At 25.0% G+C, this 24,486-nt stretch overlaps 1 protein-coding gene across 1 annotated transcript in view; it reads right to left on the bottom strand.

Moving 5' to 3' along the window:
• Positions 1 to 20,486, bottom strand: part of LOC134835854 (potassium voltage-gated channel protein Shaker-like) — a 250,526-nt gene extending 230,040 nt beyond the window's left edge. Inside the window, exons 1-2 of the mRNA XM_063850839.1 lie at positions 20,413 to 20,486; positions 1,185 to 1,757 (exon numbers count right to left, since the gene is read on the bottom strand). Of these exons, the coding sequence (XP_063706909.1) occupies positions 1,185 to 1,339 (155 nt within the window). The 5' untranslated portion in view covers positions 1,340 to 1,757; positions 20,413 to 20,486. The remainder of the gene's footprint in view (positions 1 to 1,184; positions 1,758 to 20,412) is intronic.
• Between the last annotated feature and the right edge of the window lie 4,000 nt (positions 20,487 to 24,486).

A 24,486-nucleotide genomic window follows, 5' to 3' on the forward strand; every position in this document is an offset into this window, starting at 1 on the left:
ATCGCACAAAAACATGCAAAACGGCGTTATTTAATAAAAATTTTATTTTTTGATGACAAAATGTGCATTGGGTCTAAATTTTTAAATAACAATTTTTATAAAAAAATTAAAATGTGTATTGGGTAAAAATTTCATAATGTGCATTCAGCTAAAAATAAGAATTAAAAATTAAGAAAAAAAAATGAAATATGCATTGGGCAAAAATTTGAAAATGTGCATTGGGATGAAATTTTTTAAATTTGAGTTTTGATTAAATTTTATATAAAAATTGGTTAAAAATAATTATTGAGATAGAATAAAAAATTTAAATAAAATGTGAACTGGGTAAAAAATTTCATAATGTGCATTCAGCTAAAAATAAGAATTAAAAATTAAGAAAAAAAATTAAATATGCATTGGGTCAAAATTTTACAATGTGTAATGGGTAAAAATGGGTAAAAAATTAAAAACAAGAATTAGGATGAAATTAAAAATTTGATTAAAAAAATTAAAATTTCATTAAAAATTTTTAAAATGTATATGGGGATAAAAACTCAAAATATGTCATGGGCAGAAATTTTAAAATTTCCACTGGGATAATTTTTTTTTAATTTTTTTTTTTTGCTTAATTTTTTTAATAAAAATGTTAAAAAATTCTTTGAAATGAATTAAAAAATAAGAATTAAAAATTTGAAAATGTGCATTGGGATGAAATTTTTTAAATTTGAGTTTTGATTAAATTTTATATAAAAATTGGTTAAAAATAATTATTGAGATAGAATAAAAAATTTTAAAAAAAATAAAATGTGAACTGGGTAAAAAATTTTATAATGTGCATTGGGTCAAAAATTATATTTTCTAAATTAAGTTAATTCTAAAATAATTATTTAAATTGTAATTAAAAATGCACATTGGGTCAAAATTTTAAATAAAACTATGGACAGACATTCTAAAATATGCACTGGGCTTTTTTTAGACATTTCAAGCTTTTTTAATCTTTTTTATGTCATTTTATTCCCCTTTTCATCACAAAAAACCTCCTCATAAACGATAAAATATTTTACAACGCACCTTGCATCGTAAAAAAAAATTAATGGCCTTATACGTGATTTTCACTCAAATCTCACATAAGCGACATTTTATCGCATTGCTGTTAAAAGCTTTGATGAACAAAAAAAAAAAAAAGAAAATTAAGTTTTACTTACGCATTAAGTGCCTTGTCGTTGGAGCCTGCTTGCGCTTGATGCTGCGGCTGATCCTGACGCCGTTGCGGCCCCGTATGAACAATTCCCATGATTTTCATCCATGCGTTGTTCTCGCGGCCGGGGCCTCCGCCGCCCATTCCTCCCCACATCGTCATTTTGAATTACTTTTTGGGAGCACAAAAAAATGACGATGATGAGATTTTATTTTTTTTTTAACACTAACTATTGGTTTTAAATTGCTTTTTGATAGTTTTTGGAGCTTTTTTTTTTTGAAAAATAATTATTTTTTAAATTTTTGAGTCACTATCTCCATATTTTTTCTGTTTTTAAACACTTTTTAATTTTAATCATAAAGTTTTTTTCATTTTTTTGTCCAAAACCTTCCAGAATTTTTTATTAAAAATTTTCTCTTCTCGCTTTGAAGCCATTTTTCTTCCACAGTGCGCAAGAATCCGGATATTCTCCAAGCAAACAATAAAAAAATATTGTTTTTTGTGATTAAAATCTACTCTGGAAGATATAATTTATTGCGGTTCTTGTAATAATATAACGATAATGTGAGTAGTTTGTGTGCTGAAACGAGAGAAAAAAATGAGAAAAAAAGTTAGTGCTGAGTTACGAACGAAAATCGTTAAAGTTGTTGCAAAATCAAGATTTTCCAAGATCTTTATTTTTATTGATATTTTATTGCGGCATTTTCACACTTTACTTCATTCTTCTTTTTTTTCGTTTTCATCCTAACCCGCTCTCTAAATATTTCGTATTTTTTTTCTTCGAATCGCATTAAAATCCCTCGATCGTATCTAAAGGAAATTATTTTTTTTTCTCATGGTTCAATACTATTTTTGTTGTAATCATATTTAAAGCATTTTTTTTATCATAAGACGAAAGTTTTTGCCTTTGTCGCATTTTTTACACCCAAGACAGACACCGACCAAATTCAGATTACGCGGTTTAATTTATTGTGCCGGATTAATTTTATCTCTTATCCATCGCAGTACTTTAATTTCTTTTTAATTTTCTATTTTCCGATTTTTTTTTCGTTGCTCCTTGAGAAAAAATTTCCATGGCTTTACTTTTTTTTCTTTATGTATTTATGGAAATGGAAAATTTTATTTATTATTTTTTCCGCCTTTCTCGGTGGTTGTCCGTTCGTTCGTTCGTGCTCTCAAGTGAATTTAATTGAATTCTGAATCATTTGGAATGGAAATGGAAAAAAAATATAAAAATAGAATCTTGAGAAGTGCATTTATCAGATAAAGTTTTAATTGGGACTCATGTGTTTTTGATGGAAAAAATGTAAAAAAAAATTGTGAAAATATGGATGAAAAAATTTATCAAAAAAAAAAGGATTTAATGAAAAGCAAATGAAAAAAATGGGCGGTAGTTACGCCTTTTTTGTAGTTAACATATAATTTATTTTATTTTTTTTTACATAATACTATTTTTTACTCTTTTCTGTAAAAAATTTTCTGAAGTATATTATTTATTCGAAGAAAAAAATATATAAATTTTCAAAAAAAAAAATTAAATTTTTTTTTCATAAAAAAATTTAAATTAAATTAATTTTAATTAAATTTTTTAAAATTAATTTTGATTAAATTTTTTAAATATTTTTTTTAATTAAGTTTTTTAATATACTTTTAAATAAAATTTATTAAAATTTTTTTTTTTTTTTAATTTATTTTAATTAAATTTTTTAATTAAATTTTTTAAATTTTTTATTTTAATAAAATTTTTTAAATTATTTTTTTTAAATTTAAAAATTTATTAAAATTAATTTTAATTAATTATTTTTTTTATTAAATTTTTAAATAATTTTTTAAAATTAATTTTGAAATTAAATTTTTTAAATATTTTATTATAATGAAGTTTTTTAAATATATTTTAATTAAAGTTTTTAAAAAAAATTAATTAAAATTATTTTTTTAAATTTTAAAAAAATTTTAATTTAAATTTTAAATAAAAAATAAAATAAAAATAATTTTAAAATAATAAAAAAAATAATAATTTTATTAAAATTTGCATTGGGCAAAGTCACGTGGTTAACAAATTTTTTTTAAAAGAAAAAATTTACAAAAAAATAAAAAAAAAATATGCAATATACAAATTATTCACAGTATGAACGGACTTTCCCCTTTCAACATTTCGATATCCGCAAAAAAGCGAAAAACAGGAAATGAGAAAAAAAAACTATTCCAGTATGCGATCCACATTTCAAAGAATAGCTTAGAAAATTTCCTGAATGCTGTCTTTTATTCGTCTAATTTTCCTTCTGAAACGTCAAGTTATGAAAAAATTACAAAAAAAAAAAATTGAGAAAATAATGAAAAAAAAAATTATGAAAGGAATATCAAGAATTTTTTTTAGAAAAACTTAAAAAATGCATTAAAAAATCGTTCAACGATAATTTTTTAATGATTTGATTATTTTTTTTTTCTATTTATGCGAAATTAATTCATTTCATTTGACTCCTAGTCAGTCGTTAATTTATTTTCAATTCCACTTAATATTATGTTATTTTTTTATTTGAAAGAGTTTCCAGCACCAAACCGAGTCATGTCAAGGCATGTTGCCGAACGACACACTTAATTTCGCACAGTTGATTTGATTTTAATTACCTGAAGTTGCTCATTCGTGCCGTCAAAAGGCAGCAAAACTTTGACATGATATCACGATGAGCTGCTATAATTGGAAAAAAAATGTATGCAGCACGAATAACGACGATTTTCCATCCAGTTTGATGAGTTTTTTTCTGTTTCTCAAAGTGAAAGAGCAATTAATGTTTTTTTTTTGTTTGAGCCTGGCAAAAATCTTTTTTTTTATTTTATTTCTTTCGGTTCGCTCGTGCGTTCTTGCCAATTGTGCCACTTTTTTCCCTTCGATATAAATTATTTTCAACAAAGTAATAAATCAACTCAGGCGTATCATTTCGAGCTATATTTATATTTTATGTACGGAGACAGAAAGAGAAAAATCAAATGTTTTGTTGCAGTCAACTAATTACAACAATGATTTCTCTCGAGAACAATTGAAAGTACTTGTCTTAGCTAATTTATTATTATTATCATCAACACAGGCAGCAGCGACACAGTTGTTACTCGTTTAAATGAATGAAATCCCGAAAAATTGTTCGACGAGACAAATAAAAACTGTTGAAATTTGTCGTCTGTAGGTTCGATTTACCGCATTTTGCTATGTAACATGACCCAGTTCACATTTTAAAATTTCTACCCAATGCACATTTTGAAATTTTTGCCTTTATAAGACTCAAAAACCTTAGATACGAAAGTTCAGTCAAAAAGAAAAAGAGTTTGCCCGGTACATTTTTTGTCCCAATGAGCATTCTAAAATTTCCCAATGCAAATTTTCGAAATGTCTGTTCTTTGTATGAAAAATTTTTAAAATTTATCTCAATAAATATTATTAAATTTTAGTTTAAAAGCACATTTTATTTTTAAGCCCAGTGCATATTTTGAATTTTTGTCCCAGTGAGCAATTTAAAATTTTTCTATTAAGATTTTTTAAATTTTTTTTAACAGATAGATTTCAGTAAGTTCTAAAAATCACATTTTTCTTCGAAACGTGCTGAAAAAGCAATTTTTATTTCTGAGCCCAATGTATTTTTTGAATTTTAGTCCCAGTGAGCAATATAAAATTTCTATATTAACATTTTTGAGAAATTTCTCAACTGATAGACTTCACTAAGTGCCAAAGATCACATTTCAATTCGAAACGCGTTAAAAAAGCAATTTTTACAATGTTTTATTTATATTTATTTTTAAACTTTGCGACAAAGTCACTCGTTGTGATAAACTAAAAATGTGCATCGAAGCGAATTATTTGCAATTATCACAACAACAACGACTGTCTTTATTAATTGCTCTCTTCTTCATTCTTTTCTTTCTCTTTTTTTTAATAATAAAAGAGTGAAAAATGTTCGAGAAATAAATTCTAAGGGGATTTGTGACGTCATTCTTTTCAAGATCCAAATGACGGCAGTAAATATTGCAAAGGAAATTTTTATTCCCTTTTTTTCAACCATAAAATAAAACAGATGATGATCTCAAAAGTACATAACGCAAGAAAAGTACAAGAACGAGTTGTTACAATAACAACACGAAGTTGTCTCGTGAGATACGTACAAAGACAATTTACATCGTCAATCGTGCCTCGTTTTCTGCAGGGTTTTTTTTAGAAATCACGGAAATTTATGATTATGTTGGATTTGGTTGCGAAAAAGGCGAAGGAAGTAGAGGTACGTAAATTTAATGAAAAATTGAAGGAAATTTATGCGACAGACATGAATCAAGGAGGTTGTTTGATTTTAGATCTTGGTATCTCGTAAAACGGTTTTACGTGAGGTATTCTACGATTTTTGGTTAAATTTTAACGTGACTTCAACTTTCGGTTGGTATAGAAGAGATCAAAGTTAAGTATAAATATTTACTTTCTTTATTTTCATTAAATCTTTTTTATCTACTTTTAGGTTCAAAGGTATCGAAAGTTGAATACTAACAAAGTAAATAACTGCCAGAAAAAATATCTCCAACAAAGATGATAAGCAAGATCTAAGATCAGCAGATCTCGACAGATCAACTGATCAGATGATCACTGCAAATTTTTCGTTTAACATGGGATCAATTACAAATCTTCAGAACAAAATCAAGACAAAAATTAAAGAAGGTAAGCAAGAAATAAAAGCTTTTTACTACACTAATCTTCTTTAACTATTACATAACTCGAATGAAGAAAATGCTTGATAAAGAAACGCCATGTCTCATCTAATTTTCTCATGTCTAATTTTCTGCAACATGGAAAAATTGGTATCTCGTAAAACATTTTTAATGAGGTATTCTACTAAATTTTAACGTGACTTCAATACATTTTTCGCCAAAAAATTGAAACTGTGTATAGTCAAACCAAAGTTAAGTATAAAATTTGAAAAAAATTTTTTTTCTTTATTTTGCAAAAAAATGTCAAAAACTTTCAAAGCTATTTTTTCAAATCTTGCTCCAAATGGATGAAATTTTCAGAATCTAATTTACATTTTTAAATTTTATAAAAAACTGCCAAAAAATTATCTCCAAAAAAAATTTTTTCTTTGACATTGTTTTGTTTTAAAAACTAAATCAAGAGCAAAAAAACTGTGTCAAAAACTGTGTCAAAGCTATTTTTGTCAAATCTTGCTCCAAATGGATAAAAATTTGTCAGAGGGCTCAAATTTATCATTTTTAATCATTTTATAACTCAAAACTAAAAAAAATTACTAACTGAAAAAAAATTTTCTTTAACTATTTCAAAACTAAATCAAAAACTTGTCAAAAACTGTGTCAAAGAATTTTTGTCAAATCTTGCTCCAAATGGATAAAAATTTGTCAGAGGGCTCTAATTTATCATTTTTAATCATTTTATAACTCAAAACTGCCAAAAAATTGAAACTGAAAAAAAATTTTTCTTTGACATTGTTTTGTTTTAAAAACTAAATCAAGAGCAAAAAAACTGTGTCAAAAACTGTGTCAAAGCTATTTTTGTCAAATCTTGCTCCAAATGGATAAAAATTTGTCAGAGGGCTCTAATTTATCATTTTTAATCATTTTATAACTCAAAACTGCCAAAAAATTGAAACTGAAAAAAAATTTTTTCTTTGACATAGTTTTGTTTTAAAAACTAAATCAAGAGCAAAAAAACTGTGTCAAAAACTGTGTCAAAGCTATTTTCGTCAAATTTTGCTCCAAATGGATAGAAATTTGTCAGAGGGCTCCAATTTATCATTTTTAATCATTTTATAACTCAAAACTGCCAAAAAATTGAAACTGAAAAAAAATTTTTTCTTTGACATAGTTTTGTTTTAAAAACTAAATCAAGAGCAAAAAAACTGTGTCAAAAACTGTGTCAAAGCTATTTTTGTCAAATCTTGCTCCAAATGGATAGAAATTTGTCAGAGGGCTCTAATTTATCATTTTTAATCATTTTATAACTCAAAACTGCCAAAAAATTGAAACTGAAAAAAAATTTTTTCTTTGACATAGTTTTGTTTTAAAAACTAAATCAAGAGCAAAAAAACTGTGTCAAAAACTGTGTCAAAGCTATTTTTGTCAAATCTTGCTCCAAATGGATAGAAATTTGTCAGAGGGCTCTAATTTATCATTTTTAATCATTTTTTAACTCAAAACTGCCAAAAAATTGAAACTGAAAATCAAAGTCAAATTTTTAAAATCAAAAATATATCTTCATCAAAGTTATTCAAAAATATAGAAATTTCAGAGGGCTTAAAGAAAATTTCAAGGACATTATGAAATTTAATTCTTTTCAAACAAAAAAAAAGTCACTACAAAAATTTAATCCTGCAGTCCTTGACAACTAAAAGTGGTTGCTAACGTCGTCACACTCGACATAATTTAAGTTGATGTCTCTTAATTAGACAACAAGATGTAGCCACTTTAAAAATGAGTAAAAAAGAGATATCAACACATACAACCCATATATGAAGAGAAAAGAAGAGATAAGAGCACTTTACCAAGTAAATTAGAGAAAATATCTTTCTTAATTTATGTTTTCCACAATTTTTCTTGTTTTTATTTATTCTTTCAACTGTTTATAAGTCTTCTCAGAAATAATAATTTTTTTAATTAGTTTTGTCTTTTGCACCTTCTTTTTTTTTGAGAAATAAGAAACTTACATTGTCATATAATATTTTTTTTCATTTGGTTCAATAAGAGTTTGTTAAAGAAAAAAGTGCCAAGGGCCAAGAAATGCAAAAAAAAATCTAATTAAAATTCTACCCGTAAAAGCTGCATTGCCTGCCTTTGTAACAACAAAGCAAACTCTTATTTACAGCAAAAAGTTGAATAAAATTTATTCGAAACACAAAAGTGCATCTTCTCCTTGCTTCTTGCTACTTTTCGCCTACAGTCAGCAACAAAATGTTAATGAGTGAAATGTTGTTGTTGTTCTTGTATGTTTTATTTATTTATTCATTTATTTATGTTTGAACATGCGTTGTACCGTCTCGTGCGATGTTCTTCTAATAAAGAGGCAACATTTCCAATCATTTCTTTCCGTTTTTTTTGCTGCCTCCATTCGCAGCACCGGAAAATGCCGATTTTCCGCACAACGTGTACAGACAATCGCCAACTTTCCCATCTCTGACATTATTACCATTCATGTTTTACACATGTTCATGTACTTTGAAAAATAAATATTTTCTCTTTGTATGTTTTTTTCCTTGTTTTGTGGAAACGCAACAAAAACAAAGCAAGGAGAAGAACCAGAACTGGCTTCTCATGCATAATAATGACGCGTCCGTAACAAATGAAGGAGTAAATAGTGTTAATATTTAATGGAAACAACTTTTTTTGTGCAAAACAAACATGATTCCGAATATTTTGTAATTTAAATTTGTACTTTTTCTGCATTTTTTTCTCTCGTTCAAAGTTTAAAAATAAGACAAAAAATTTGAGAAAAGTATTCAAGCAATAAATATTTCGTTTTGAAAGAAATTTAAAACAGATTTTCAGGAATTTTACAATTTATTATTATTAGTTTTTGATCAACTTTATTTTCACTTCATTTTTTTTTCTTCGCTTTTCAATGCATCCTTGTTGAAGCTGATCCGTATCAGAGAATGAATGTGAAGAATAAAGAAAAAGAAGAAAATTAAAAATTCATGAAACAAAGAACTTGATCGTATTTAAAAAAATATTTGAAGTTTAAAAATTTTTTACATTTTGGAAAATTTTTTTAATTTTTACTCTCGTTTTTACTATTTTATTTTTTTTTTTAATTTTCGTATTTTAAATTTTTTCTTATATTTTTTTAATTTTTTTTTTTATATTTTAATATTATATTTTGATTTTTGTTTTAAATCTTTAAAAAATTTTAATAATTTTTAAGTAATTTTTAAATATTTTTATTAAATTTTATAATTTTTCATAAGTTTTCAAATAAATTAATTATTTTTCGAATTTTTTCGAATGTCAAAAAATTTCTATAATTTCTATAATTTGTAAATTTATGAGAAATTTTGGAAAAGAAAACAATGAAAAATTATTAAAATAGGAAAAATATAAAATAAAAAAATTTAAATTAAAAAAATTATTTATTAAAAAAAATAAATAAAAAAAATATTAAATAATAACATAATTAAATGAATTAATTAATTTGATTAAAAATTCATAAAATAATTAATTATTATTACCAAATTTATTTTTAATTTAATTTAATTTATTTTTATTTTATTATTATTTTTTTCTTTAATATTATGTTTTTAAATTTTTCAATAAATTAATAAAATTTTTCTCGATTTTTTTATTATTGAAAATTATAAAAAAATTTAAAAAAAATTAAATTAAAAATTTTTTTTATTTTAAATAAATACAAAATAAATACATTTTTTTATATAATTTAATTTAATTAATTAAATTTAATTTAATTTTTATTTATTTTATTTTCTTTGAACATTTTTTAAAAAGATAGCGTGGAATAAAAAATAGATCCAAAAAAATTATTTTCTTTGACTCCGCATGACAGACAAACAGAAATAATTCAACCTTCCTTTAAAATTTTAGTAAAAATGCACGAAAAACTTCCCTATTCTTATAAAAAACTAAAAAAAAAAACTTTTGCATAGTCTATGGGACACGAAAAACGAAGTTTATTTACGAAAAATTCGAAAATAAATAAAGAAAGGAAAAAACTTTTAATTATATTTTCGTACAAACACAATTCACCCTCGTAAGATGACGAAAACACGAAAAAAAGGAGACAAAGACAACAATGTCCTAAAATGTTAAAAACTTTGTCCTTTTTTTGTGTCAAATCACAAATGTGACCCGAAAAGAAGGAATTTAATTTAAAAACTAGATAATGACAAGCTCACCTGGGACATTCGTTCAGATCGAAAATAAAAATCACGATGAACCATCATCACGGCAGAAAATTTCGATCTGGATTTGCAATTTAAACCGCACACGAACACCACACAAAATGGCATCCCGGAAGGAAGGATGTGGATTTATTTCGTGCCGCCGTACAGATGTAAATGCGATTGTTAGCTCATGCCGCAGTAATTCGTGATGCAGCCGGTAAGTTTTTGCATTGAAGAATTTTTAAGTCAAAAAAATTTTTGTCTTCCGATGCGACGAGAAATAGTGAAGTGACATAACCACATATCAAAATGCGACAAGAAAATCTCCTGGAGGCAGATTTCTGTTTTGAGCTGATTTTGTGGCTTGTCATAGTCATAGATTGTGAGGTAAGTTTTGAACGTAATTTTACTCAGTTAATTAAAAATGAGTTATTTTTAATTTCAGGGAAGCATTAAAAATCCGAAAAATAATTCCAAAATTTTTTCGAAAAAAAAAATATTTAAAAAAAAATTTAGAAAAAAAAAAATATTTCAAAATTAAAAAAAAAATTCGAAAACAAAAATTATTTCAAAATTAAAATAAAAATTAATTTCTAAATTTTTTAAAAAAAATTTTCAAAATTTTTCGAAAAAAAAATAATAAAAAAATTCGAAAATTAAATGAAAAAATATTTTCGAAAAAAAAAATGTTTCGAAATTTAAATTAAAATTAAGTTCAAAGGTTAAAAAAAATAATTTATTCAAACTAAAAAAAAATTTTTTTCAGATTTTTAGCTTTCATAAAACGCTTTATTTCTGTTTTTTTCTCAATTTTTTATAATTGTTTATTAAATCAATAAAATTTGCAAAAAAAAATCTTCAACTTTATTCTTTTTTCATAAAAAATTTTACTCCTGCTAAAAAAGCAAAAAAATTTACAAAAAAAAAAATTCAACTTTATTCTTTTTCTGCTAAAAAGCGCACGCCAGGTAACACGATCAAGATATGACGAGCAATTTGAAAACTAATTTTCGTCATATTACCCAGAGAATGTGTCTGTTTCCGGAGGTAATTATTATATTGAGGTTATTTTCGGCCATTTTCCCAGCAATGACAAACTTTTGGTGTGCAAAATTTTACGTCGTGGTGTATGAGAATGACACAAAAATAATCCTTACACATTTACGTGGAAATTTAGTTAACGGAGAAAGTTCGAAATAAAGTCTTCTCTGCCATGCCACGCCGCCATCAACGACAATGACGAAGAACAATCCAAAAAACTTTTGTAAATTTGAGCAGTTCTCAATTAATTTTAATGCGAAGGTACGCATGATATTTCATTTGTGACAAGTGTCGCTCCTTATTTATCAATCCAAGTCGTGAAGTGAACAATAAAACGCTTGTCTCGGAATCGGGTGATGTTTTTTGGAGATAAATAAATAAATAACGAAGAAATAAAAGGAGAATGGCGGTAGATGTGGGATTTGATTACGGTTTAGGCTTTTTTTTTGTTTCCTCAAGTAATTTGTTGTTTTTGCAGGCAAAACGCACGAAGCAAGACGATGGAAAGAAAGAAACAAAAAAAGAAGGGATAAAGATCAATGCGTGCGACAATGAAAGACGAAGGAAAAAGAGACACAGAAACGGAAGAAGACAAGAATTTTACATAACTAATGTCACCTTGGAGACAATCAATATGGATTGATATGGGATGAACGTGAACATCTTTTTAATATTTTTGTTTCGTGTTTCGAATGTGTTTAAAGCTTTTTACGAGAAGTTTTGTACATATTGATATTTTAAAGAAATTTTTTATAAAAAAAATATTTTTAACAAAAATGTAAAATAATTTTTTTTTAAAAGTATTTGAAAAAATAAATTTAATAAATAAATGAATGAAATAGTATAAAAATAAAATAAAATTTAAAATAAAATAAAATAAAATAAAATAAAATAAAATAAAATAAAATAAAATAAAATAAAATAAAATAAAATAAAAAAAAATAAAATAAAATAAAATAAAATAAAATAAAAAATTAATAAAATAAAATAAAATAAAATAAAAATTTATCTAAAATTGAATTAAAAATTAGTTGAGATAAAATTAAAATTAATTTTGTTTTGTTAAAAAAAAAATTAAATTAAATAAAATTAAATTAAATTAAAAAATAAATTAAATAAAAAAAATAAAATTTTAAAATCTACAAAAACATTTACCATTTTAAAAATAAAAATTATATTAAAAAAAATGTTTTAAAACATTTGTCCAATTTTTCTTCAGTTTTATCTTTTTATTTAAAAGTTTTTTAAATTAATCATATTTATAAATTTTTGAATTACTTCAGTTTTTATTTAACTTTTTAATATTTTTTACCGCATTTCGATTCAGGTATGTAATATCGAAATGCGGTATAGTATGTCGTCCTTTAGACGACTACTTTTTCTATTTTTTATTTATTAATTATTTTTTTTTTATTATAATTCAGCATGATTTTTTTTTTGATCGTCAGTTAATTTTCGGAAGTATTTTGGTCATAAATTCATTAAAAATACTTTACAAGAATTTTTTATTAAAAAAATTAGAATTTTCAATAAGAAACTTTCTATTATTTTATTTTACGTTTTTATTTATTTTATTAAATAAAAATTTTTTTTAATTTTTTTTTTTATTTATTTTTTTTTAAATCTTCTAAAAAAATTATTTTTTTCTATTTTTTGGCTTAATTTTTTTATTCATATTAACAGTAATTTTTTTTATATCACTCGTTAAAATTTCCTTCTAAACCATACTCTACGTCATTAAACGCAAAATCCAATCAAAAAATTTATGGATCCATCTGCTGTATTTTTTTTTTACCTTCACATTTCCACACGGCAAATAATAATGTTCGTGTCAAGCGCATGAACTCGAGTGTTAATTTTATTTTAATTTCACCTTAATTTATGAATGTGTCGTTTGCGTCGTTTTCGTCGTACGTCGGTCGTCGGTGTTTATGTATTTTTTTAACATTTTTTTTTATTTTTTTATATATATTTATTTATCATCATCACAAGAATTTTTTTCTCATCACATGCTAACACATAGTTTAGTCTGATGTGCTCATGCAAAAAGCAAAAAAAAAAGTACAACCGGTAATATATATTTTTATTTTATTTTTTTAAACACAACTAAAATTAGATTGCATCATTCTATTTTTAGGTCTGTCTTGCGTGTGAGTGTCTGTACCTTTCGCTGTTATGCTAAAAATGTCGTTAAAATATATTAAAACGTTAATGCATGCAAATAAAATGTGTGATAAAAGTGATGTCGTCACTCGATTCCCCCTTTTTTCACACATTTTAATAGAAAAATCCTCGTAAAGTACCATGCGTCTCCATTTTAAGCTCAAAACTTGAACAAAATACAAATAAGAAGTTATCAAAACATAAAATCAATTTATTCCTTCGGCAACATTTCGAGAAAAGAGACTTGTTTCATCATTTATTTCCACTTGAGTTCTCCATAAAACATAATAAAATTCGTATTGCTTTACGGAATTTACTCAGTTCAGAGACGAAATGATAAGCGAAGAATCCACTTGTGAGAACAAGTCGATTGTTTTTACTCGGAGTTCATCGAAAAAAAAATAATATTTACCGAAGAAGCCATGATGAATAAAAATAACGAGAGTAAGCAAGAAGAGAAGAAGGAGGAAAAAAAAGTAAAATAATAATCATCATAATCATAAAATACACACAAAATTGAGATTTTATTCGATGTTTGTAACGTGTGCGTGTTTTTTTTTTGCCTCGGATATAATAAAAAAAAATAAATGGAAATATTTAATAGGAAGTGCTTAAATGAGGTAATTATCTATGAATTTATTTAGCTTTCTTTTATTTTATGGATCGGAATATAAATGTGAGTGACACCGTTCGGAGTTTATGATGATAAATGTAATGAGAATTTTTTTCAACTCTTGAATGATTTTTTATGATATTTATTTATGAATTTATTTTTTTTTTTCTGACAAATAAAAAATTATTTAAAATTATTTTTTTAATTGGAAATTATTGAAAAAAAAATTATTAAAAAAAAATGCAACATTAATCAAAAAAGTTTTCAAAGTTCAAAAAAAAAGGTTTAAGCTAAACGAAAAATATTTATTTTATTTTTAAATTTTTAAAAAGAACTCTATGGAAATATTTTTGAATCATTTTTTATATTTTTTTTTTCGAATTACAAAAGTATGAAAAATATTTCTTAAAATTTAGAAAAAAATCTCATAAATTCATTCATTTAAAAAAAAAATATTTAAAAAAAATAAATTTTTCAATTCTACTTTATTATTAAATTAGAATTTCATAAGAAAAAAAATTAGTTTTAATAAAAAATTATAAAATTTCTTCAAAAATCAGAAGAAAATAAATTTATTAATTATTTTTAATTTATTCATATTTTTAAAAATTATTTAATTAAATAAACTAAAACAAATTAAAATTAAAAATTAAATTATTATTAATTTAAATAAAAATTATTAAAAATTAATTCAAAAAATTAAAATAATTTATTAAAAATATTTTTTTAAATTTTAGATTTTTATTTTTAATATTTTAAAAAATTTTTAAAATTAATAAATTTTTTTAATTAAAATTATTTTTTTTAAAATAAAATTAAATATTTTTTATTAATTTATTTAAATAAAAATTAATTAATTTAACATAAATTTAAATAATTTTTAAATTTCTAAAAAAAAATTTTTTAGATTATTTTGGAATTTTAGATTAATTAATTTTAAATTAAATTAAATAATTAATTTTAAATTGAATTAATTGATTAATTTAAATAATTTTAATTATTTTCATCATTAATTTAAATTATTTATCAAATAATATTAAATTTAATTTAATATTTAATTTAAATAAAATCAATTAAATTATTTTAATATTTTAAAAAATTTTAATAAATTAAATCTTTACAAACTTCAAAAAAAAAACCTCAAGACTTTCAAAAATAATTCCCGGATTTCATAAAAAAATTAAAAAATAATAAATAAATATACCTACAGAAAAATTTTTAAAAAATAAAAAAAATATAAAAAAGTAAAGAAAATATTAAAAATTTATTTTAAAAAAATATAAAACAATTTCCACTCCATTATTATTGTTCATTTTTATTGCCATCATTATTACAACACACGAAAAATTTTATCTGGAAAGACTTGAAATTTAAAGTAAAATGTCCAACTCAATAAATTACGCTAATAAATTACTCATGAAATGAAAATTTACTGTGAAATATGTATGTGGGGAAATTATATGGATAATTCATATAGTCTGCTCTCTCTTCTTCATTCCGGGCATATGAGCTCTGCAGTTAATCAAAATCATAAAAAAATGAAAAATAAACTTTTTAATCGTGCGTGTGTTTATGTGAAAACTTTTCCATATCCAAAAAATTTAATTTTTTAAGGATTTTCATGTAGTTTTGCCGCAAGAAAGGCGGGTTTGGAAAAAGGAAACGAGCTGAAAGTGTACTTCATTTATCACATTTACAATAAATATTCATGACATGCATCAATTAATCATACTTGAGATAATAAATTTCTCGAAAGTGTTTCGGTTTTAGAAGAATCTCTTCTTGTCATGTCGCAAAAGAGACACACGAGAAAATCAAGTTGAACAAGTCACAGTCAAATAAACCTGTCGTCGTGTTGACAAGCTCTATTTGACATTTCTTGTCTGTTTTAACAAAAAAAAAAAAAATTGTTGAAAAAATTTCACAATCAGAAAAAATTCGGTCCACGCGGAAAAAAGGTGCAAAAAAGGGTGTTACGATATGTGGGATTACCTCTGCGTGTTTTTTTTTTGGTTTTTGTAACAATAAATGGAACGAAATTACATTCCATCTAAAGTTTTCGTGTTTGTTTTATCACTCGGGGAATTATCTTGCCGCAGATCCACACGAAAGAATCTCTTTCTCTCTCTCACGGTTTCAGCGAGGTAAAAATGTCGTGCGCTAAAAATAGATTCCGTTAAATTAGAGACACTGCGTGAGCACAAGTGAACAATTTTAATGATAATGACCGACATTGTCCCTTTATCTTGGTGCGCGCACCGAACTTTTGAACTCCCCGGGACGAGACAACATTTTTAATGAAAAATTCTTGCGAGATTTTTTTGTAATAGAAATTTGGATGGAAGGAAATGAGAAGAAAGCAAGAAGCGTAAAGAAAAAGAAAGAAAAAAACAATCGCACAAAACAAAAGTTGAATAAAAGGACAAAGTTGAAGGACAAGTGATGATGAATGTCTTTTCAGAGTTATTTATCAGGAAATATTTTTTTTTGTCTCCGGTGCTTTATTAAAAATGGTTCTCGTGAATTTTTGTCCTCAATTTTTTTTTTGCTAAATTATTAAAAAAAAATAATATAAAAAAAATTTAATAAATTTTCAAAAATTTTTGGAATATTATTTTTAAATTTTTTTTATACAATTATTAATCAAGAAAAAAAAAATTAAAAAAAAATTAAATTTAGAAAAATTTTAAAGATGCAAGTATTTTTTTTTTATTTTTTCGAATTTTTCTTCTTTTAGATTTTTTAAACAAGACAATTTTTAAATTATTTCAAAAAGTTTGAAAATTTTCTTTAAGTTTTTAAATAAAAATAAATTAAATATTGACAAAAAAAATATATATAAAAAAATTGAAAAAAAAATACAAATTTTAAAAATTAGATAAATTCTTTGTAAAATTCCATTATTTGCTTAGAAAAATAAAAAAAAATTATTGAAAAACATAAAATTTGCAATAATGTTAAAAAATCTAAAAGATTTTAGTCAAAATATAAATTTGAATAAATTAAATTAAATTAATTTAAAATAAAAATTGATGAAATTTTAAAATTTTATTAAATAATTGAAAAAATTAAATTAATAAAAAATTATTAAATTAAATAAATTAAATTAAATTAAATTAAATTAAATTAAATTAATTAATTAATTAAAATTTTAAAAAATCATTTAAAAATTCGCAAAGCTTTTAAGAAAAATTTAAAAATAATTTTAATTAATAAAATTTTAATAATATTTTTTTTTTATTTTTTTAAATAAATATTTTAGATAATTTAAAAAAAAATTTAATTCGTCAATTTAACAATTATTAATTTAATAAAAAAAAATTGAAAAATAAAAATAATTTAAAAAATTATAGAAAAAAATATTATTTACCTAATTATTTAATTTTTTTTTTAATTCGAAAAATATGTTCAAAACAAAAATTTTTCTTACATTTTTCTTTTTCGATTCTTCCTTCGAAAAAAAATCTTCCTCTTTTTTTTCTTCTTCACATGACATTGCCATCACCTTCGAACCGGCAACCTCTTGCTCAAGATCAAACTTTCTTTCACTCCAATTCCCACATCGACCTGAAGCCAAATGTTGTTTGCCTTCCACACACACACAAAACATGCTAAATAATTAATTAGCAACAAAAACTTTATCTTTATTAATCTATCAAATTCAATTTTGCGCTACTTTCTCTATCCCTTGCACGCCTTCTTCTGGCATCAACAACTAAAATTATGATCTCTCATCGTTCACAGTGATGCTCGTGTAAACATCGAACGAAAGCTAATGATTAAAATTTCATCAAGTTTATGAAAATTTAACGAAAATTTAGAGCGGCAGATTGTTTTGTGACGACGACGACGACAAAACTTCCGTAATTTGTGTGTTCATTAATTAATGAGAAAGCAAATTATTTGACATCTTAAGCGGTGCTGCGGTGACGTTTTTTTTATTTATTTTCTTTTTTGATCAAAAGTGGTCTACGGAGAATTAATTTTCCCAGATGGATTTCGCAGCTCAGGTGTTTTTATGATGTGCCATTTTGATTGATATGGCAATCGATCAATTTTGTTCGTGTGACCTTGAGAAGGTCGTCAACACGAAATATGGCGGAAACGAATTTGTCAGATGTTTTATGTTTGCCGGTCGGTCGTAAACTGAAGACCGGTCGCTTTATTTATCTAATTAAGCGGTGCTGCAAATGTCTTCTGGCTGAACGACGAAAGAAAAGTAAAATCCTTGAAACTGGCAGATTTGTCTCATTTTTAAAAAACTTTGGTCCATTTTATATTTTCAGCATGTTTCTGCAAATTTTTAAAGCATTTCAATGAAAAAATTAAGACAAGGGATTGACGTCTGTCAGTTAAATTTTTCAAAATGTCTACTGGGATAAAAATTAAAAATTATTATTAAAGAATAATTTTTTTTATGTAAAATTTAAATTTTTCAAGAGATGAAATTTTCAAAATGTGACCTGGGATAAAAATTTTAAATGTGCATTGGGTCAAAATAAAATTATATTTTTAAGTTTGAATTAAAATGTGTACTGGGACAAGAAAAATTAATTTTTATTTGAAATTTTGAAAATTTGCATTAGGTAGAATTTAAAATATGCTTTGGGAGTAAATTTTTATTGAATTTTACATTAAAAATGTGCACTGGGACAAAAATTTCAAATTTTTTCTAAATCATAAATCTGAAATTTGCATTGGGATAAGTTCAAAATTTACTAAAAAATGAAAAAAACGTGAAAATTCAAAGTTTATATAAGAAAAAAATGTTCAAAATATGCACTGGGTCAAATTTTTAAAATGTCATTTAGGACAGAAGTCGAAATGTTTTCTGAAAAATAAGTTCAGAATGTGCAATGGGATGACATTTTTGAAACAAAAATAAGGAACATTTAAAAATATACAATAGGCAGGCATTTTAAAATGTGCACTGGGCAACAAATTCTCTTAGAACAAAACTTTAAAAAATCTGACGACAACTTTCAAACAAATTCTTGTCTATGCATAAAAACACTTTAAAACCAGAGCTGCAGGCGATATAACGTTCCACACGATTGAACAATTTTGCGAATAGTTGATGCCAAACGAATTCTGTGTCAGTTTTCTCTCGTAGGCAAAGTCACAGCAGACACAAAAGCCAACCAAGTGTGTCCTTATTCGCTCTCATTTTCGACACTCACACGTTTCGTTTTCCTTTTTCCGCATACAAATTAATCTAATTTCCGTCTTTTTGTCCCGTGCACGACATTCTTCCGTAAATTATCTGATAAAATTGTCAATTTATCTATACTGGGCGACGCGTCATGGAAAATCCTTTGATTGGCGCGCGCTGTCTTTTAAAATGTCAACTTTATGAATTGTCATTTATCATCTCTCTCCTATTTATAATCGGGCGGAAAAATTCCCGCTCGCATCAAATATCATCCCTTGCGAAAAAAAATAATAAAAATTAAGAAACCAGAACGTCTCTTAATAAAAAGACTAAAAATTAGACAAATAATGTAGAATTCATTTTTGACAAATGTTTCGAATTTATCATCTGGTTGGAGAGCGAAATTTATCTACTGAGGGAAAATGAAGGAAAAACTTTCAATTGAAAAAGGAAAATTTATTGAATGTTGGATAATTCGACAGAAAAAATGTTTATTAAATGAAAAGTTGCATTTTTTTTTAATTTTTCGGTAAAAGCTTACAAATTTTCCATGAAGATAATTTTTTTTTATTTTTTAATCAATAAAAATTTGTGTTATAAGTCGAAAAATTCATTAAATATATTTTTTTAATTTTATTTTTTTTATATTTTTTTTTTTATTTATTTTTATTTTTTATACTTTTTTTTATATTTTTTTTCTGATTGAATCAACCCTTTTTTCATTTTTAAATAAAATTTGGGCTTTTTAAAAGTTTTCAAGTTTAAGAGCCAAAAATTTTCCTCTTGATGTTTTTTAACATTTTTTTCTAATAAATAATTAAGATATATTCATAAAAATAAATTTTAGCCCCTAAAAGTATGCAATGAACATCAAACTTAATTTTCATTGATTTTCACGATTTTTTACATATTTTTCTGAATTTTTTCAGCACAGAAACCTTCTGATAGCTTATTAAAGCCCTTTGCGTATTTTCTTTTTTTTTATTTTGCGGGAATACTCAAAAAATTTTCATAAAGATATTTTTGATTGAATGAAGGCTTTTTCATTTTTAAATGAATTTTGGACATTTTGAATTTTTTAAGTTCAAGACCTTCATTTTTCACTTTAAATGCGATTTTTATACTTTTTACATGTTTTATCATTTTTTTATAATCAAAATTTTAAATAAATTTATAAAATCAATTTAACCCCTAAAAGTATGCAATGAACATCAAACTTAATTTTCCTTAATTTTCACGATTTTTCACATATTTTTCTAAATTTTTTCAGTACAGAAACCTTCTGACCACTCATTAGAACACTTTGCACCAAACCACACCATAATCCATAATTCAAAATTTAATTTATTGCGTTACAAAATTTTTATTAAAATCAGATAAAAATACTTACTCCACGTTAAATTTATCTCCTCATAAGAACTTTTTGCTTTTAAAAATTTATTTCACTATAATTTTTTTTAAATATGTTTAATATAATTAATATGAATTTCTGGATTAATTCAAATTTTTTTTTATATATTTTTTTTATCTATAGAATATTATTATTTTAAATTTATTTTTTGTTAATTATCGGTAGGCATTATTAATTACTATTATTTATGACAATTATCAATGATAATAAATACACGAGATTAATATAATCCATTTATATTTTTTTTTGTAATTTATTTCCTACAATTTTTTTATGAATTAATTAATTTTTTTTAAAAGCCTTGAATTAAATTTTGATAATTTTTTTTCTGTTTTCAATCAACGCCGCGATTTATTCCAAGAAAAAGATCTGATCTTTTTTTCCATTTTTTATTATTTTAATTTTTTTCTTTTAATTAGATTTTTTTCTTATCTGATACGTCGACGATGCGTATCTTGCCGTCGTTTATGTTGTTTAATTAACACATCCCCACGAAGTTGATGATTTTTCGCGCACATTTTCTTTTGATTTTTTTTTTAATTAAATTATTTTTCCCTTCGTTCCTCGAAAATTGATTCGAGATTTTTTTTATTAATTAATTTTTTTTTTTAATTTATTTATTCGTCACTTCACTTGAAATAATATAACAAAAAAATTAAAACAAAAAAATTTTCGCTTCCATTACATATTTATGGAAAATTGAAGTCATTGTAGCAGCGAAGGAAGAATTGAATTTCACCCGCGTGAGGTTTCATGTTGTCGTCTTTCCATTTTTTTTTAAATTTTTTATTTTTTTTTTTTTGAGATGTTGACCGTTATCTTTCTCTTCTTTCCTCAGACGACCGAAACAACAACAAAGACGAAACAAAAAAATTAAGCTGAAGAGTAAGTGTGGTGCGTGTACACCAAAAATTTCTCTCTATATGCAAAAAAGTGGTTCGTGTGTCGATCTGAGTCGCACGACGGTAAAACTACAACTGAATTAATCTAAATTTGATTAAATTGCTGGAGGGTCTCGAGCAACGACTTTTCTTTTTTTTTGCATGTACGACTCTGTAGATGGGAAAATTGAGCAAATTTCTCTGTAGGTGTACTGCGGTATCGCGCGCTCTGTACGGAAAATAATTTTCTCGGTTGTGCGCAAGAGAAGTGTTGTAATGTGAGAGTCGTTGATGTTGTTATTTTTAGTTGTTTGTGTTTTGATAAGAATTTACAAGGTAAATTTTTGGAGTAAAAAACCAGGCGTTTTCACATAATTTTTAAAATTTTTTAAAATTCCTAAAAAAAATTAAAAAAAAATTATTAAAAAATAAAAAAAAAATATTTAAAAAAAAATAAAATAAAAAATAACGGACAAAAAATTTCCCCTCCGCCGTTACATGCAACAGATTTTTCGCACTCATACCCGGCAAAGAAAATTTCTCCCGTTAAATTTTTCGTTAAACTGATGCTGCAGTATTGCAAAAAAAAAAAATATTTTTCGCCGTTTTTGCACTTGAACCGTGCCCGTGTACGGGGAAAAATTTCCGTTAAAGACAAAAAATAATAAAATTTAATACTTTGATGCCTTTATGTCTAGCGAGGTATGTTTATGCGATAATTTCATTCATAACTGACTGAACGAAGAACGATCAAAATGTTATTTCTTTATTTACTTTTTATTTTTTTTTTATTTTAGGAAAAAACGAAGGATTATAGACAGACATGTTATTTCGATGCGATTATAATAAAAAAAAAATGTTGGAAAGGAAAGTTGCCGTAACTAGTTATTAAATTTGTGTTTTATTGCCACACACACACACACAGTCATGCACATGTAAAAATGCTTCCTTAAACTGTGTCTGAGGCAGGTCATGCAATGTCGTGCGGAGGGAAGAAATAAATAGAATTGAATAGCATATCGTGCTTTTAGTGTAAACGATGGGGAAATATGATGAGAAAAACTATTATTTTGCACTTAGGCGTTTTAGCTTTTTTTTTTCCTTTTCGAATTTTGTTCTATTTTTAGCCAATTGTGAGAGGGACTTTGGAAAAGTTTTTTACAACAAAGTTTGCTTGGTACGATATGCGCAAAATATTCTCAGCAGATTATTGTAACTCACCGAAGACCATTTTTTTTGCGTTGCTCATTTTCTTGGGCAGGTGTAACTTACATTGATGTGAAAGATTTGTGTTTCGAAATTCATGATTTTTTTTAAATTTTTGTATAAAACAACAAAAAAATGTTCAAAATGTCAACTGGGATTTTAAAAAAATCGAAATTTGTATTGGGATAAAATTCAAATTGTCAACTGGTGTAGAAAAAATTACATTATGCATTGGGTCAAAAACTCAAAATTTGCATTGGGAAAAATTTTCAACTGGGGTAAAAATTCACATTATACATTGGGCAAGAGACACAAAATGTTCATTGGGATGAAAATTTTGAATATGCATTGGGTCAAAAACTCAAAATTTGCATTGGGAAAAATTTTGAAATACCAACTGGGATAAAAACTCACATTTTACATTCGGCAAGAGACCCAAAATGTTCATTGGGATAAAAATTTTGAATATGCATTGGGTCAAAAACTTAAAATTTGCATTGGGAAAAATTTTGAAATACCAACTGGGATAAAAACTCACATTATACATTGGGAAAGAGACACAAAATGTTCATTGGGATGAAAATTTTGAATATGCATTGGGTCAAAAACTCAAAATTTGCATTGGGAAAATTTTTGAAATACCAACTGGGATAAAAATTCACATTATTCATTCGGCAAGAGACCCAAAATGTTCATTGGGATGAAAATTTTGAATATGCATTGGGTCAAAAACCCAAAATTTGCATTGGGAAAAATTTCGAAATACCAACTGGGATAAAAATTTACATTGTACATTGGGAAAGAGACACAAAATGTTCATTGGGATGAAAATTTTGAATATCCTTTGGGTCAAAAACTCAAAATTTGCATTGGGAAAAATTTTGAAATACCAACTGGGATAAAAACTCACATTATACATTCGGCAAGAGACACAAAATGTTCATTGGGATGAAAATTTTGAATATGCATTGGGTCAAAAACTCAAAATTTGCATTGGGACAAAACTTCTGAAATTTTTCACAGAAAAAATCCTTCGAGACACAAATTTCTCCCATTTCATGTAAATCCCACGCCATGTAGGCAAAGCATTAAGGTACAAGAAGAAAGTCACGAGGATGATCTTGCAATTTATATAAATTTCTTTCGTTTCTATGGCATTAAATTGAATTTCACCTCACATAAGAAAAGATTTTCATTCACATGAACTTTTTCGCTCGCTTTTCTTTTGTGCGCTGCGAAAGAAAAGGAATGCAAGTAATATTCTGTCTAAATTTATTTGTTAGCATTTTTACAAATATTAGAATTTTTGTGACGCAAAAAGACACCGTTTCTTATTTTTTTTGCATTTTTTCAATATTTACAGGATTTTTCTTGGTTTGCAACAAATTACCGCAATTTTTCCTCCTCAAAAAAAAAAAGCGAAAAAACAGAAACCATAATCAAGTCATTATGGCTGGGTGAGATTGCAACAGGGGAACAAACAAAAACATATGTTAAAGCATGAAAAATGTACAACGAGGAAAATTGCAGGCAGCAATATTTTTGCATATAAAAGAGTGATTTGGTTGTCATAAAACGTTTTTCATCTTTTTTATTATGACTTTAAAGTAAAGTTTGGATCTGGGCCAAGTTTCGGTTGGGCGCAACGATAACAATCACGCCAAATGAAATTTAATGAAGTAAATTACATGTGAATTTTGTAATAAAATGTAATAATTAGAGGAGTAATGATTGTGTGTGACAGTACCGAGTTCTCTTCATTACGACGCGTTTATAAATAATTCTCTCTGTGTTTGCGAACGATCCGATAATTATCGAGTTTATTTTAGTTGCGTTTTATCGGTCGTGTCGTGTCATACGCAAGTGTGTGTGAAGCAAAAAGAACCGAAAAAAGGTAAAAATTTTCCTTTAAATTTCCCTCAAAATCATCTTTTGCACCAATTTTCCATCAAAAAATAAAAATTAT

This window comes from Culicoides brevitarsis, chromosome 3 (assembly GCF_036172545.1).
Source record: "Culicoides brevitarsis isolate CSIRO-B50_1 chromosome 3, AGI_CSIRO_Cbre_v1, whole genome shotgun sequence".
NCBI lineage: Eukaryota > Metazoa > Arthropoda > Insecta > Diptera > Ceratopogonidae > Culicoides > Culicoides brevitarsis.